Genomic DNA, 15673 nt, shown 5'->3' on the forward strand with positions numbered 1-15673 from the left:
AGGTTTACAATGCCCTACTGAGAGAACTGGTGACAATCCAATAGATGCAAGCTAACAGTTTCAAAGTCTTACGGCTTTGCAGGTGAAAGCTTGTTGTTTTGATTCCTTAAAGTAGCATTGGGAATTTACTTCTGGTGCTACGAAAAGCAGCTACAATCACAAGTGTTTCATGGAGACAACAGGGTTAGTAGCAAAGAACAATTTTATGAGCGATGCACAGGATTTTTTGTAGAATTCTAGCTTCATACAGAAGACTATGAAGGCTAACGAGGTGTGGTGTCTGGTATTCATCTCCATAGTACACAAGGAGGATGGGGAAGATCTGCCAATAAGAAAGAAGCATTTTAGTTCAAATAGGGGTAAACAAGAGGACTTGGAGAGCTGATTTACTCTGCAGCAAAATACCAAATTTCACAGGTAGAAGGCCATGGCTTCAGTTTTAAAACTGTGGACTGTCTACCAAATGGGGAAAAATGAGCAAGACCTCAACTGCTGAGGTCTCACTACCAGTTACCCAAGGTGACCGTGGCAGATCCTGGACCTGGTTGAGTGGTTGGAGGAATAGAATGTGCTGGTGTGACGTTGTGCTGGATTTGTAAATGTAGGAGTAATCTGGAGAGGTACAAGGAGACACTATGCAAGGTAAAAGGCCATATGTCTAAGCTAAAGCTATGTGAAGATTTAATTTACAAAAAATAATGCACTTCTATGAGGATAGGTGCAACAGCTAGAGGATGCCTGTAGCTTGTGTGGGACCTTGCAAACTGAAAAAGGCAGGGTCAAACAAAGGAGCACTCAGCTGCAACTAGGAGGTACATAGGAGCTTGGTCTTGAGCAGCAGAGAGGCCCGAGCAGCTGAGTCATCGAGTCTTCTTGCACAGACGTAACCTACAGACACCTATGCACACTTTAAAGCAACAGCTGCTGAAGGCAGAAGAGCTTCAGTTGAAGTCGAATCTCATTTCCCGCACAATGAAGAGTTGAGTTTCTAGATAGCAACATCTCGAATACATGGTTAGCCCGTATTCAGCTTCTGACCACTTAGCGCTGGGAAGCCTTAGGGCAGCCATGCGCTCTACAAATCCTTAATAATAACCAGCTTTTTTATATCTGACTCTAATCTACAAGGAATGCAAAGGAAAACTTCATTTTGAAAGTCACTTAACAATTCTTTGGGATGGAAACTTCTGCAACTGTAAGATCCCCTGTCTGGCACTCGGGGCATGTGCCCCTGCCTTGAGTTCCACGTAGCAAGTTCTGTTGGATTCCGAGTTTTAGAACGTTTTGACTTTCCGCCTCAGCACACACAACAATCATGCATCTGCACTGAAGGCTTCCTGTGACGGGGAATGCAATCCTGTGCTGAGATCTTCTGCATAGAAAACACACCATGTGCACCCTCCTCTGACAAGCATGAGAACCGTTCGCTCAATGGGCATCTGAGGACTGACAGTTGTTGCAACAACAGAATATAGGCAGATTTTGGACAACTAATGCACTACCAAGAACTTAGCCATAACTATCTGTGGAGGTTGGGTAGAGAGAAGGTAGGCGGAAGGATGATGATTAAGCAGCTCCTAGCACATTTTGATAGTCCTGTTATTTTTCAGTAACCTGTGCATTAATGTCAAATCCAGTGCACAGAAAAGTATTCTAAGTTTTAGCCTTACCTTGATTTCTCATTGCATCTTAAGTACGGTCAGTACAAGGACACAAGCCATGCGGAGACACCCCAACCCATTTTCTTCTTCTTAGCCCCAAATCTGCCATCGCCCTACACAGTGAGGAGGTTTTTCTACGCCTCTGCCCAATGCAGTTTGGCTCTCAGGTTCATTGTTTTGCCAGGGCTATCGAAAGACTTGTTCCAAATGCTTTTACAGAGCCTACTTGGGGCCTGGTTCCCTCATTCGAACAATTTAGCCACAACTGAAACACATACCCATGCCGCCGACAATGATGCAGTCCTTTAACCCCAGGGGTTTCCCAAGTACTCGGAACTGCTCAGCAATTTGGTATGCAAGTTCCCTGCAAAATACACAGGAGAGAAAATATATTATTGTGCATGAACCTCAACAATAACTCACATATCCCTGTCGAAAATTCTCAAGGTGTTTAGATTTAACAAATGGATACGCGTGCATAAGAGACACTAGATTAACCACCTCTCTTAGAGTTTATTTGCAACATTAAAAATCTAGAGCCAATGCCCCCGGCCTCTTATTTTTCACTGTGCATCAATTCTAAGAAACTACTGCTTACTCCTGACTTTTGAGCATACAATTTCCTCTGTGTTGTAAGCAAAACTGTGCTGTAGACATACTGCTGTGGGCATAATCAAGTGAAAAAACAGCTGTGCACATTATTCCCCATCATACCGCTGAAGGTAGAATTTGGTGAAAAAAATACACCTTCTACTGTGCGCATACAGTATTTGCACTGTTGTGTTTCTGCACCCAATCATTACAATGAAACGTGAAATGAGGTCACTAGTTGCAGATATGGAAGGGCCGAGTAAGAATCTAAGAGATAGAGCATGCAGACATACATGAAAATAAGCTTACTGTAAAAGACTGACAGAAGGGGAGAGTGGAAGAATTGACACAGTAAGATACAATTCCAGCAGATTTCAATTCTGGTAACATTAGAAACTTCATGCCGGGCTCCAAAGTCCACACAAAATGTGAATGAGATGAAAAATAACCATAGCCTCAAGCAGAAGTAGGTCAAGTGTTAATGAAAAGCACAGTCAGTCTGCAACAGAATACTCTTTTCAGTCCTAATGCTCACCTGGTTGGTGAGAGCACGAGACAAAATATCCCATACGGATCCTCCGAGAGCTTCTGAAGGATAGGGAGTACAAATGCCGCCGTCTTCCCGCTGCCAGTCTTTGCACAGGCCATGCAGTCCCGACCTAGGGATTCAAAGTGTTGCAGGTAAGTAACAGTGTAATCCCATTATGAAAATCCCCCCCCCCCCCCCACCTATACACTGTACGCCAATACATGTACTTTTTGGGTATCCTCTACCAACATTTTAATACGTCTATTGTCAAAAGACCTATTGCGTACAAAACCAATACTCAGCGTGAGCTTTGGGTCAACCACTGCTTATCATTGGGTGGCTTTTTTGTCAATTTCCTTTACTTGCTTCTTTTTCGATCACTTTCCTTCCTCTTCTTGTATGTGTCCTTCCCCAAAGGCTTCTTCAACATCCTTCTGATTAGAAGACGTGTATCCTTCCACTACTTACATTCGGACAACTACTTTTTAGGTCTCAACTACATTTGCTTTGAGTGGTCTATTGTTGAAAGAACTATTAGGGCAAACAGCACTACTTATAGTGAGCCCTGGGTCTGCCACTGAAAACCATTAGCTGGTTTTCTGCTCGGTCTCATTTGCTTGCCTTCATTTGATGGCTTTACTTCCTCTTCTTGCATTTGTCTCTCTTCTTGTATTTGTCCCTCCCCTGGAGGAAAGTTTCTATAGATTAGACGACTTGTGTCCCTCTACTGCTTTACATTCAGGGAACTACTTTTCTTTGTTGCTTTTAGAACTCCTTAGGAGTGCAAGTGTTTTCTTCCTCTCTCCTCCCGACATGAGCTTCTTGCCCTCTTGACACCCCCATACCTGCGCACTATTTCTCTCCTATCCACCAACTCCTGAATTGCTTTTACCACCTCTCCCCATCCTACTCGTTTCTTTTTCGTAAAACCTTTCTGTGTCACTCACCAGACCCCTCCACCCCGTTCCCCACCACTGTTTGTCGGCGATGGTTAGTTGCTCCCCACCACCTGGTGCACCTCCCTGTTACATTCTGGTTTGCACTTAACTACAGCATCCCAATTCCTCCCCTTCCAGCTTAGTGGCCACTCTCCACCGTCTTCACTGCCCCTCTGTCACTCCACGTTGCTCACCATAATCGGAGTTGCTAATGCCTGATGCTTTTATAATGTGCCAGCAATGGCAAAGCCAAAAGTTATGACTGGTGCCGGACAGCTGCCACGCTATATGACTCTATGTGATGTCACTAAGAGGCAGCCGTCTGGAGAGCATTTGCTCTCTGAAAATGATCACCACATTGCATTACGTAATGTACAAGGTGTATTCTAACATTGCTTGATGCAAAGTGGTGGCCATACTGACAGTGAGTAACATTTCCTATACTTTCCAGGAGGATGCCCCGTTGAGTCATCACAGTGCGTGATGCAGCATGTTTTCTATACTTTTAGCATAGCCGATCTCCACTGCACCTTTAGCTGATGTTTGCATATTATAAAAGCAACCAGTACTGGCAAATCAAATAACGGCAGCCGCAATTCATTGGGCAAACGAGGCCTATTGACTTCGCCAATGCTTGTTTCTTGTGTTTGCAGTCCTCCATGGGTGTGCATGTGTACTCTCACTCCCTCTTCCATGTGCAGCGCTTCCTCTTTCACATACCCACCCATTCACTCTCCATGTTCCTCCAAAGAACCTCCATTACTCCCCTCCCTGCTTACCACTGCTTGTTGAAAGCACTTTCTTCCCCCTAAACCCTTGTACTTCACTGCTCCCCTTTCTTTTAATGAAACCAGCAGCTGCAATTTCCTCCTGGACTGGCCCTCTCTCCAAACATGCTTCTGCACACCTTTTTTTTTTTAATTTACAGCTCTAAGATGGCTCGACGGCATCTTAGAACAGCAACATTAAATAAACAAGCATTGGCATAGCCAATAGGTCTCGCTTTTGGGACCTTATAAGTATTTAGGTATGCAGCACAATATCCTTAGTGCAACAACACAAACTGTTGCATGGCTAAACACTTATAAGGTCCCAAAAGCGAGACCTATTGGCTATGAAGTGGTAATGAATCGCGGATTACACTATGTGCGTCTGCAATACATGGTTTCTGTCATGGCATTTTTACCTGTGTATTTGTTTTAAAAGATATTTAACCACAACCAGGCTGAAGGGTGACACATAGGAGAGCTGTTTTGCTGAGTAAGTTCATTGTTTCATGCAGTCTGCTAGGCAGTAAACCGTGTTTTTCGGATGTCATTTTAGCTGTACTCTGGTAATAAACTGCCATGTGACATTTGCACTATAGTATTACACGTGCAAACGTGTGTGTGTCTGTCCTGTAGCTCTAAATAACATGTATTACAATGCCACGTTTATGTTCACTACCATTGTGCTCATACATACATACATACATACATATATATATATTGTGTGTGTGCTCAAAAAGGAAAATCTACCTTTAAAAAATGTATTACATTATCAGCCGTAAACGCCTCGCCGCACAAGCATCTGCTTTTAGAACAGGGTCAGTCCTGTGAACAGAATTTTGAGTGAACAGTGAACAAAACCTTTTCGAGTTTAAGGAATATTTGTTTCCCTTCTATTTATGACATTTAAATATTTATGTGTGTTGCCTGCATATCAAACAGGAATGTGTGAACTATGCGACCAACACAGTCTCTTCTCTAAATACAGTACCAGCTGAAAGGTGACCAGTAACATTCTGCTAAGTGCTCGGTGCAGCAATATATTCCGCATGTAGCAATATTAATACCTTCTGATCTCGCAATATCCGTTTTGATCGAAAACTTCAAGCTGTGTACGGGAAAATGAATTATGTAAAATGCAGAGCCCACTGAGTGTTGTTTTCCAGTAGGCCAGACAGTATCTTCCTTACATGCTACGGACTATGGAAGGGAAAGGGAGGGTCCGACGAGGCTCTTCGATCACAAACTTGGCTGACTTCCCAACCGTTTTTTTCATCCGTGTGTGTCTGGTATGCAGGCTGTAGTTCTGAGCGGAAGAGCTGTGGCGTAGAGATACGGCTGCTGTGGACTAATGAAAGAAGCTGGGTAGTGGTGGTGGAGGGGCTGGGACGGTATGCTTTATTCTTAGGGTGTTTTTTAGACGTTCACGCTCAGCACAGAAGCGAGTTCGATACCGCCAGTGAGTAACAGAAGGAGTGAATGTGTCCAATGAGTTGTGAGACAAAAAAATCAAGTACGCTGCAATTCAGGAGCCTCACCTAAAAGTGTGTTCTCTGAAGTGAGATCCGCACAAAGGGACTCCGGGCCTTGACTATCTTATGGTGTTTAGGATGGGTATGGGAGAGGGAGGCCGCACAGGTACCCCTTGGAGAACGCAGCCAGCACTGTGCACCCATTAATAATGCCGCAGGGAGGCTACACAGCCGTTAAAACTATACTTCAAAATAACTGTACTTCAAAATCACTGCACGTTAAACAATTACAGCATCCCGTGAGAGAACTTAAAAAGAAGGAGCCGGCGCCATTACCAAAATAGCCAATGGTGTGCGTGTGCAGCTCTGCGACAAGCAATAAAGTATTCAAAAACAAGTGGTGCGGTCACTGGAAATTAACTCCAATATAAATCTTTCACAGGTACCCACACAGCATGCAGACAATAATCAGAGGCTCAAGTCAAAAGCAGTACTCCTGATACGCAAACAACGTGTGAGCAAAGAAAAACAGGTCTGCTTCAGTATTTACAGGTAGAAGCTCGGAACCATGTTAGACTTGAAGGACTAGGAGAATTGTTTTTTAACAAAATAAAACAATGGCGAAAACCAAAAAGAATTCCGATTGGAATCAAAATACGCGACGGAAACAAAGTAACAAATGCTGATACGTACGTTTATTAACCCAACGGCAATCGCTGCTGAACTCCCATCGGGTGAACGCATGCAGGAAGAAAGCCGACTTTTGAAAAACATTGGCAGTAACAAAATAGCAGGAAAAAGTGAAAGGGACAGCGGAGCAGAGCATCGGGGAAACAAGCACGCGAGTGGTGCGTGCGTGAAAACAAGCCCGGGAGTTGTATACGCGCGCCGCGAAAGTGATTGCGATGCACATAATGACCCGTCACAGGAAGAAAGACAGATGGCAGCTGCGCGCGTGCGCGTAACCGCAAGCTTGAGGCCACCAAAAGCCTGTGGTAGCACTTTGAAAACCCGCTTACTAAATGTCTCGCAGCGCAACGCATGCGCTGACTCAGGTGAGACCTAAAAATTAAAAAGCAGAAATGGCAGCTGCATCATGACGTGTGCAATGAAGCTAGAGCCAAAATGGCTGCTGTGTCTGTCATGGCATTTACGACTGCAACAAGCATTGGCAAATCCAAAAGGTCAGCTAACGCCTTTAAAAAGCATGGACATTTGGATTTGCCAGTGCTTGTTTCTTTTTTAAAAAACCTTTATTTTTCAGTTTTGCATAACAATACAGAAAATAAACCAATCAGCAAGCAGTGGCGCAGATGGTTGAGTACGATGTACCCATAGCACATTTATGACTTACAGTTTACAACCACAGATATCCTGAGCACACCTTGCCCCTCGTAACAACCACCAGACTCGCACTTCAAAGCTACGCCTCGCCACATCTGTAACTTATCTGAGAGGGGGTTCCCCAGCACTATCATTAACATCATCTCTATCTGTAGATGCGCCATCTGACGCTGGGTCTTCTCGTCTGCCAAGTTTCATATGTATTTCCTCCACCAGGGACCACTCCAATATGTCTTCATGCCAGTCTGCTATCTCAGGAGCCCGTTGTCCCATCCATGTGATGGCAACCCCGAGTCTGGCCAACACTAACACCAGTTCTAAGAACTTTTATTGCATTTTTTGTACCTTTTGGATGTTGCCTAAAAGGGAACACTGTGGAGAAAGGACAATATGCAAGTTCGTAGTTCTAATTATGTCAGCAAAGGTCGATCTCCAGAAGTCCTAAACCAGACAGCAATGCCATGCTAAGTGCAGGAAATCAGCGACAGTAGCTCCGCAGCGGGGGCAGCTATCAGCGCCGGACGAGGACATGCGATGCAGGTCTTAAGGAGTGAGATAAGTCCTGTGAAGAAAGTAGTAGTGTATCAACGTAAAACGGGCATTACCTGAGACAGTGTGTGTAAGTTCACTCACCCGTGCCCAGTCTCCATCAGTTATAGGGGTGTTGAGGTCCAGACCCCATGCCATACGGGGTTCTGCAGCACATACAGACACTGTGGAAGCAATACCATTTTGGCAATAGCCATACGGCCCATTAGAGAGAGAGGCAATGTGTCCCAGATGGCCACTGATCAATCAAGGCCTTTATAACTCTGTCCACATTTAGTCTTAGTTGCTGAGATTTGTTATGTGCCACTTGAACCCCTAAATATCGAAACTGCACCACTACCTAGCGTAAGCCTAGGACTAATAATCGGTCTTCTGGCGTGCCCACTAAAGAGGCAAGAGGGAAAGCCAAGGACTTATGATTCAATTGAAGCGAAGACCAGACATGTTCCCGAAATCATCAAGCAACTGCAATAGCCGTGACAAAGTAACCCTAGCTGAGGAGAGATAGAAATAAGGCATTGTTCCCATACAGCGATAATGCATGCTCTACGTCTCCGATTCCTATGACCCAGTCCCGGAGAACTTTGCGCGTCCATATGGCCAGTGGTACTATTGCAGGAGCAAATAGAAGTGGAGACAATAGGCAACCCCGCCTTGTTCCCCAGCCAAGTGTCCATGCCTCAGAACAACAATGCTCCACCCGCACCCTCGCACTCGGCTTCGTATAAAGGAGCCGAGCCTATCTGCAGAACCAAGGTCCAAAACCCACAACCTGCAATACCCGAATCAGGTAACCCCAGCCCACTGTGTCGAAATCGATCAATCAATCGACACAAGTGCTAGCTTCTCAGCTCAGTATTCAGTCTCATGGAGCACATGCATCAGACGTCTAAGATTGAACATAAATGAATCAGCCACGTTGTCATGGCCCTATATATGCAAACCCCAAACAACCCACCAAAAACAATAATTAATAACACCTGTGGGCAATTAACCACATTGCACCTGCACTAGTTCATATAAACCAACCATTTGTATCTTCAATATGGCTCAATAAATCCAGCAGTTGGTCAAAACAACTAAATATGTTCTTTTTCATACAAAAGGAAAGAGGAAGAACAAGAATTAATTTACAAATTAAAGACTTTGTACGAATGATACCGTTAGAATATATACTAATAGGAGATACTGAAAAAACAGCAAAAATGCTTACGGTTTTTCCAATAATCGAACCCTATCTGTACATCATCATGCCAGATCTACAAACCTGTTGCACCACATTTATTCGTAGAAAGTCGCATTCCTCAAGGACTTATCAACTGCAAAATCAAAAAGATACTCTAATGTACTGAAATTATATTTACCCTCACCCAGTGTAGAACCCTGTTTGAATTTCACCATACCCTGATGCCAGAGCTGCTATGCGATTATGTGTCTCAACTGTACAATTTAATTCACAGTAGTATTTTCAGAGAGGTACTCTAATTTATGAAAATTATAATTATATCTACCCTCTCCCGGAATCGAACCCTGTTAGCGTTACATTTCGTACTTTGGCGTACTTTCTTTCGAGTGAGATCTTATCTGGATTACAACTTTATATAAAAGAAATAGGAAAACAGCCTTGAAGAATTCCTTTCGGACAAAACGCGTTGGCTACAGCAAAAATAAAATGTTTATAACAAAAAATGAATACAGAAATCAACTTTTTAAGAAAAGGATTATGGAGTCTGTGCATTATGTAATTTGACCACGTTTCAACTTCCATCATTCATTGACTTTTACATTATTAAGAATGTTAATTTTGAGGGAGTGCAGAGTCATAATTTTATAAATCCTGTTAGCGTTCCATCCTGAATGTTCTGCAGAACCGCATGCTAAATGTACCTCTACTCACAATCTCGTTCTCAATAGTCCTTTCAATTGTCCTGACTAGAAGACGGGAGCCTACATGCTTCAACCCATCCTATTCTCTTTGATTTCCCTCTATTTCGTTTGAAAGAACAAACATCCTACCAACCAAAACAATAATAAACCATTTTATCAGAAGGAAATGGAACAGCAGTGACTGAAAAAAAATTTCAACAGTATATATTTTAATGATGCTGAAGCAGTTCTCAAGGAATATACTCCAAATTCTCTATAGACCTTACAATTGTGCTGACTACAACACAGGAGGGTTCACTTGTCACTCTATCCTATCCTCTTTAAATTCCCTTTATTCGTTTAAATGTGCTAACAATCCATATTTTACTGCCTGACTAATAAAGGAAACATTTCATTTACTCCTTTCTGATGTTATCAACATTTCTTCACAATAAGGTGTATACTTCTTTGTCTATGTTCAACCCACACCTCACTGTCTGCAAATAATCAATTCAGGAAATTTCTTTAGATCCAAGTTTTAATTACAAGTCCCCTCCTTGAAACCCTAATATTATCTGTTCAATCCCCAGAAAGGAGAATGGTATGTCTGTACATGTTCTGTGTTCAGGCCTTAATAAATCTACTAGTCTTCTCGCTATGGCTAGTCAGATTTTATAAGGACGAGCTATATTTAGGGCCTACTCACCCCTTCTAGCGAGCTGACAAACATCAGGTGTTTGTTCACTCATAACGTGAACGAGTATTAAAGATGCCTTTAAATCATGTTTTTATCTTGTCACATTTATTCTGTAGACAGAGATCAAAAGTCAGTTTACATCTACAGTTACTTTTCTCTCTAACAGCAAAGTTCAAGGATTTTGTAAAATGAGCTGTCTGACAAATGTGCTGTACCAAAGTGTGAAATGAAAGGCTGCATGATGTCATGTTTTATTCTAACACATTTAAAGTGAACTGTACAAACATTTCAAAATAAATTTCAGTAGCAATGAAAGCCCTTGATTTGTAGTTGTGTGTGATTTTTTTTTTAATAGGATGAAAACAAATCAGAACACTTTACTTGGTGGGTGAAAACTGTAAATATGTTTGCTGAAACCTAATTTCCACAGACTATCGTATATACACCATATAGTTTAGTAAGTAAACTGTATGTTAGGGGGAATGTTTTTAACCATTTCAATGAAAAATGTGCTGTCTGTAAATGACAGTGCACTACCACCTCATGCTTTAGTAATATATTTATTAAAGATAAACTGAGAAACATTCCTGCCCTGATGGCAATGCTATGAACTAAGAGGCAGGTCAGGGGTCGTGTGTACCCTATTTGTGGGCTAGATTCTTAATATGCATGCAGCAAACGTTTAATCTAATAAATAAAACCAAATAGGTTTTTGTATAGCAGGAGTGCTAAACTCACATACTGGAAGGTGCTCTTGTATGTGATAATGGAGAAAAGGGTGGCTCTGCAAAATAAAATATTTGCCTAGAATGGCACAATGAGATTGGTTCAAGTACATTAGAGTTAGGTCGAGTAAATAACTCAGGTTACTAGACCTGCAGGTCCAGTAACACTTATGTTTTTTTTTCCGAGGCCTGGTGTTCATTATGTAGATGCGGGACTAAAGGATATCTCTTATCCTTAATGGGTCTCAAATGTTCATTCAATTTCTCCTTGGACTTTCTCATCATGGAACCCACATATTGGCCACAGACACAAACGATCAAATATATACACCATTTAAAACTACAATTAATAAAATATAGAATTTAGTCTGCATTGTTTTTTGAATCAGAGAACTCATTCAATACATATTTACAGCACATGCATCCTCCACACATGTAGCAACTGTTCGGTATAGAGGGAAGCCAGTCAATTTCCTGCCTCATCACTTTGTTGTTGACATATCTAATAGTGTCACTCTGATTTAATAACGATTTTAGGGTAGGAGATTTTGTGCATGTTATCCTTGGTATCTAAATAAGATATTTTTTAATATCTTCTTCTATGTTTAAGACAGACCAGTGCTTCACCAAATATTTGAACACAACATTATTTTCCAAGCTACACACATCAATGACTCTCACCACCTCCATTTCCTCTTTTCTAGGTTGCCTTTATCTTGGCAGACAGTATGGTCTTTCCATTACACCCTCTTTCGAAGAACTTCTTCTCCATCAATCTCTCTACTTTCTGGTATTCTATCATCCTGCTACAAATACTCTTTGCTCTCAGAAATTCTCCATATGGAATATTATCCTTCTATTTTCTAGTGTGTGCTGATTGAGTGTGTAAAACAGCATTAACTGAAGCCAGTTTGCTATACATTCTTGTTGATAGAACGTTACAGTCCACAAACAATTCTACACCCAGAAACACAATCGAATTTGGATGAAAATAAAGACTCAGAGTAATATTGAAGTAATTATTATTCAGATATTCATGCTGTCATTGGAGCTTGATTCGATGTGTGAGACTAAGGCCTTTTTTTCGATTCTCTCAACTGTCTGTGTTAGAGGTGGAGGCCCATCTTGAAGGTGGTCTTGTCGGTCGTGCCCTTGCTGGTGCGCCTTCTCCTTTCCAGTTGTTTACAGTGTTGTTTAACGGTTCTGAGGTCTTCAGTGTAACAGCTAGCCCACTAGGTGGACCATCTGTGGGTGTTGTTGCTGATGGGAGCGCCGCTGTTGGTGCAGTTGGTGATCCAATTATTGAAGTTTCTGAAGTTCTGGTCTAGGTTCTGAAGTTCTGGTCTAGGTTATTAGAGGAGATGGGGTTGTGTTGATGGCATAGATCTTTGTGTCATTTGAGAATATGGTCCAGCTGCAGTGGGGGGGGGGGGGCACTGGGCAGACGGGGGTCAGAGGTCCATGAGTTGGTGATGTTGAAGTGGACATTGGAGAGGTCGGTCCACGCGACTTCCATGGTGTGGGTCTACCTGATGCGGTCCCCAGAGGTGAAGATGGGGTCTAGGATGCGGCCTACAGTGTATGTGGGGTTATGGATGAGTGGGGTGAGATGTTTTTCATGCTGTCTAGGAAATTGGCAGCGTTGATCTCATTGTGGTCGTCAAGATGGAAGTTGTTACCAAGGAAAATGTACTTGTTGGAGTCTATGGTGAGGGGGGCAATGAAGTTGTCCCTCCTTAGTTTGCATCTTTTCCTTTTCCCACCCACTTCTCCTTTGCTCCTCCCTCCACAGGCTTTTTTAAATTTTAGCTTTTTGGGGGGCATAACAGCAAATTGCTGCTGACACGTCTGCTTCATAAATAAAAGCACTTTTGCACTAGTTTGTTTCCTTATTTATTTTATTGACCGATCCATCTCAGATCAGTAAATTAAAATAAACAGTGGCCACATTATGCATTTATGTCATGACGCATGTGTGCGCTATAAAATGACACAGCCTTGCTCCTTTTTCCCCTTTTGTTTTGGATTACGTCATCCACATTTTTGGTGATTCCTCGGAGCACGAAAAAAGGACACTGGCAGAGCCAATAGGTCTCAAACACAAGACCTACTGGCTTTGCCAATGCTTATTTCCTTTTTGGTCAACCCCTTACATCTCTTGAAGGGGTCCTTTACCAAGTGTATACTTCATACCAGGGCTATGGCATTCATAAGAAGGGAGACAGATTGATCAGCTCTCACCGCCCTTTTGAATTTTTAACATAACATTCAATTAATGAAGTTATGTAGAATGCTTTTAATTACTGAAACAAACCAGTAGTATGTCATGGCCAAAATTAGGGAGGTGTTTCTGTGGTCAGGTTAGATTAGCTATATCCAGAAGTAATCAGTTCTGTAAATATTGTAATAAGAAACTGATAGATGTGAAAACCACATTTTAAAAAAACTTACAGGTTTATTGTTTTACATCACTTTTTAATGGGGAATCTTAAGAGCAGACCCATTTTTACAGGCACTGAAAATGAATACAACAGTCTGCATCAGAATTATTGAGTACTAGGAAAACAAATGGGGTCTAGGTTCTGCAAAAATGTAAAGTCTGGTCATATGTTGTAGGCTTCGACCTCCAGGGAGTTTATACCGATGTGATTCCAAACAGTACCATGGTCAAGTAAAACCCCTCTAACAGATGATGTCCCAACCTACTAATTTAATGAGTGGCAAATGTTATTCTAGGTTTACTACGTTGTAGAAACAAAAATAAATGTTCACTAATTTTGACAATCTAAGAAATTGCTTCCCAGGGATAAGTCATTCTGCATTCCACAGCAGACTACTCCTTGAGTTTCCAAGGGAACCCTTCCCCAATACAATGATTGTTTGATTGTTGAGCCGGAATCTCTCTCCCTCTCTTACATGCCTCAGATGTTATAGAGTAAAATAAATCCTCAGAGATGGAGAATGCAATTATTTGCTACGGTCAGTGTATGGACTAACTGAATCGCAGACAGCTTTAATTCTATTTCAAATATATTGGCCACTAGCACATACGTTGTTGACTAATTAAAATCTAGTCCTAATGCCCTGAAAATCTGACATGTACATAAATAGGTCATGGCGTGAACCACTTATGCAGGTGCATAGATTGTTTTAGATATAAATAATCATTGTGGAGGAAGAGGAGGAGCATCCTGGCCCACTCTGTGCTTCATGCCTCGTGAGTCATGGCCCTTCCCCACCCACACCAATGGTAAAAAAAAAAGTATATTACACTCTGTAAATATATGGATACACATTGTATATCTGTCTGGACATGCACATCTATGCAGGATCACATCAGCGCCGCTGCGAAGGGCGTCAACTACCAACTGCATGCACGAAGGAAATTAAAACCTTTCATTCCCACTTCAGATCTCAAGACAGCGGTTCAAGCTCTAGTGATCTCCAAACTAGATTACAGCAGCGCCATCCTTATGGGTCCAGAAAAAGCAAAACTGGCACCTTTTAGGGCAACCTTTAACGCACCTGCTCGACTCATCACAGGCTCAAAAAAAGCGATCACATCACCCCAGAACTCAGAGCACTGAACTGGCTACCCTTTAAGGCAAAGATCCACCTAAACATTGCTTGCTTGACTCAAAGCTCTTCCCCACAACTCTCCAACTTACCTTGCCAAGAAACTCATCCGATCAGGCGAAAATAGAACTTTACGAAGCACGGGCTCTCTTTTACTGAAGCCCTGCAAATAAAAACACAAGCGTCCCTTCACCGGAATCGTGCCCAAAATTTGGAACTTTCCTCCTCCTGAGACCAGATCCAGGCCCTCAACAGCCCTCTTCAAATGAAAAGTAAAGCAACTACTAATGAACAGAGTCCTTCCCCAATGAAGAAGCACCCTTCCCAGACTCTACCCTCTACGGCCTGACCTTCCACAAGACTCTTTGGTTCTACTGAATGCCAACCCACGTTCGTATATTGACTTTGCTGTTCTTTCACAAATGTATACTCCTATATGTTTACATTTTTGCTTTCCCGATGTACAGTGCTCTAATACCCGAAAGGGTCATGTTTACACTATATAAAAATCAATAAATAACATCATAAAACTGCTAAGTCGGATATTTTGAAATAAGAATCGGGGGAATGGATGTTCCTCATTGACATAAATTGAATCAAAGGCAGAAGGCAGCTAAAATAAGGCAATTTTTGGCTTTAAAATCTGGAGTCCCCAGACTGAAATGGGTCTACTGACAAGTATGACATCTATAACTCACACACACATCTATTATTTATTTATTTATACCTGACACATATATTTCTACTATCTACCCATTCTGTATTATGGCACAAAGTATCTTAACCACCATCATTAACGAAACTTTAGCACACGTATTCAGAGGTCTGACCAAATGATCAACCATAGGTCAGGCTGAAGGGATCACACATGACATGGGAGCACTTGACAGCACTGCAGTGTTGTGGCTGCGTGGGAACGAAAACTATACTTGTTGGGTACTAGGAGTACTGTACTCAC

At 42.1% G+C, this 15673-nt stretch overlaps 1 protein-coding gene across 3 annotated transcripts in view; it reads right to left on the bottom strand.

Moving 5' to 3' along the window:
* DDX49 (DEAD-box helicase 49) overlaps nt 1-15673 on the bottom strand; it is an 83736-nt gene that overhangs the window by 67478 nt on the left and 585 nt on the right. For 2 of the 3 annotated variants that reach the window (XM_085638551.1, XM_085638550.1), the window contains 2 exons: nt 2788-2911; nt 1940-2025 (listed from right to left, as the gene is read on the bottom strand). In XM_085638551.1, coding sequence (XP_085494677.1) covers nt 1940-2025; nt 2788-2911 — 210 coding nt within the window. Of the gene's footprint in view, nt 1-1939; nt 2026-2787; nt 2912-14807; nt 14879-15673 lie in introns of all 3 variants that reach the window. The other variant, XM_085638552.1, reaches the window with a different exon arrangement.

The sequence above is a fragment of the Triturus cristatus genome, chromosome 12 (assembly GCF_964204655.1).
Source record: "Triturus cristatus chromosome 12, aTriCri1.1, whole genome shotgun sequence".
NCBI lineage: Eukaryota > Metazoa > Chordata > Amphibia > Caudata > Salamandridae > Triturus > Triturus cristatus.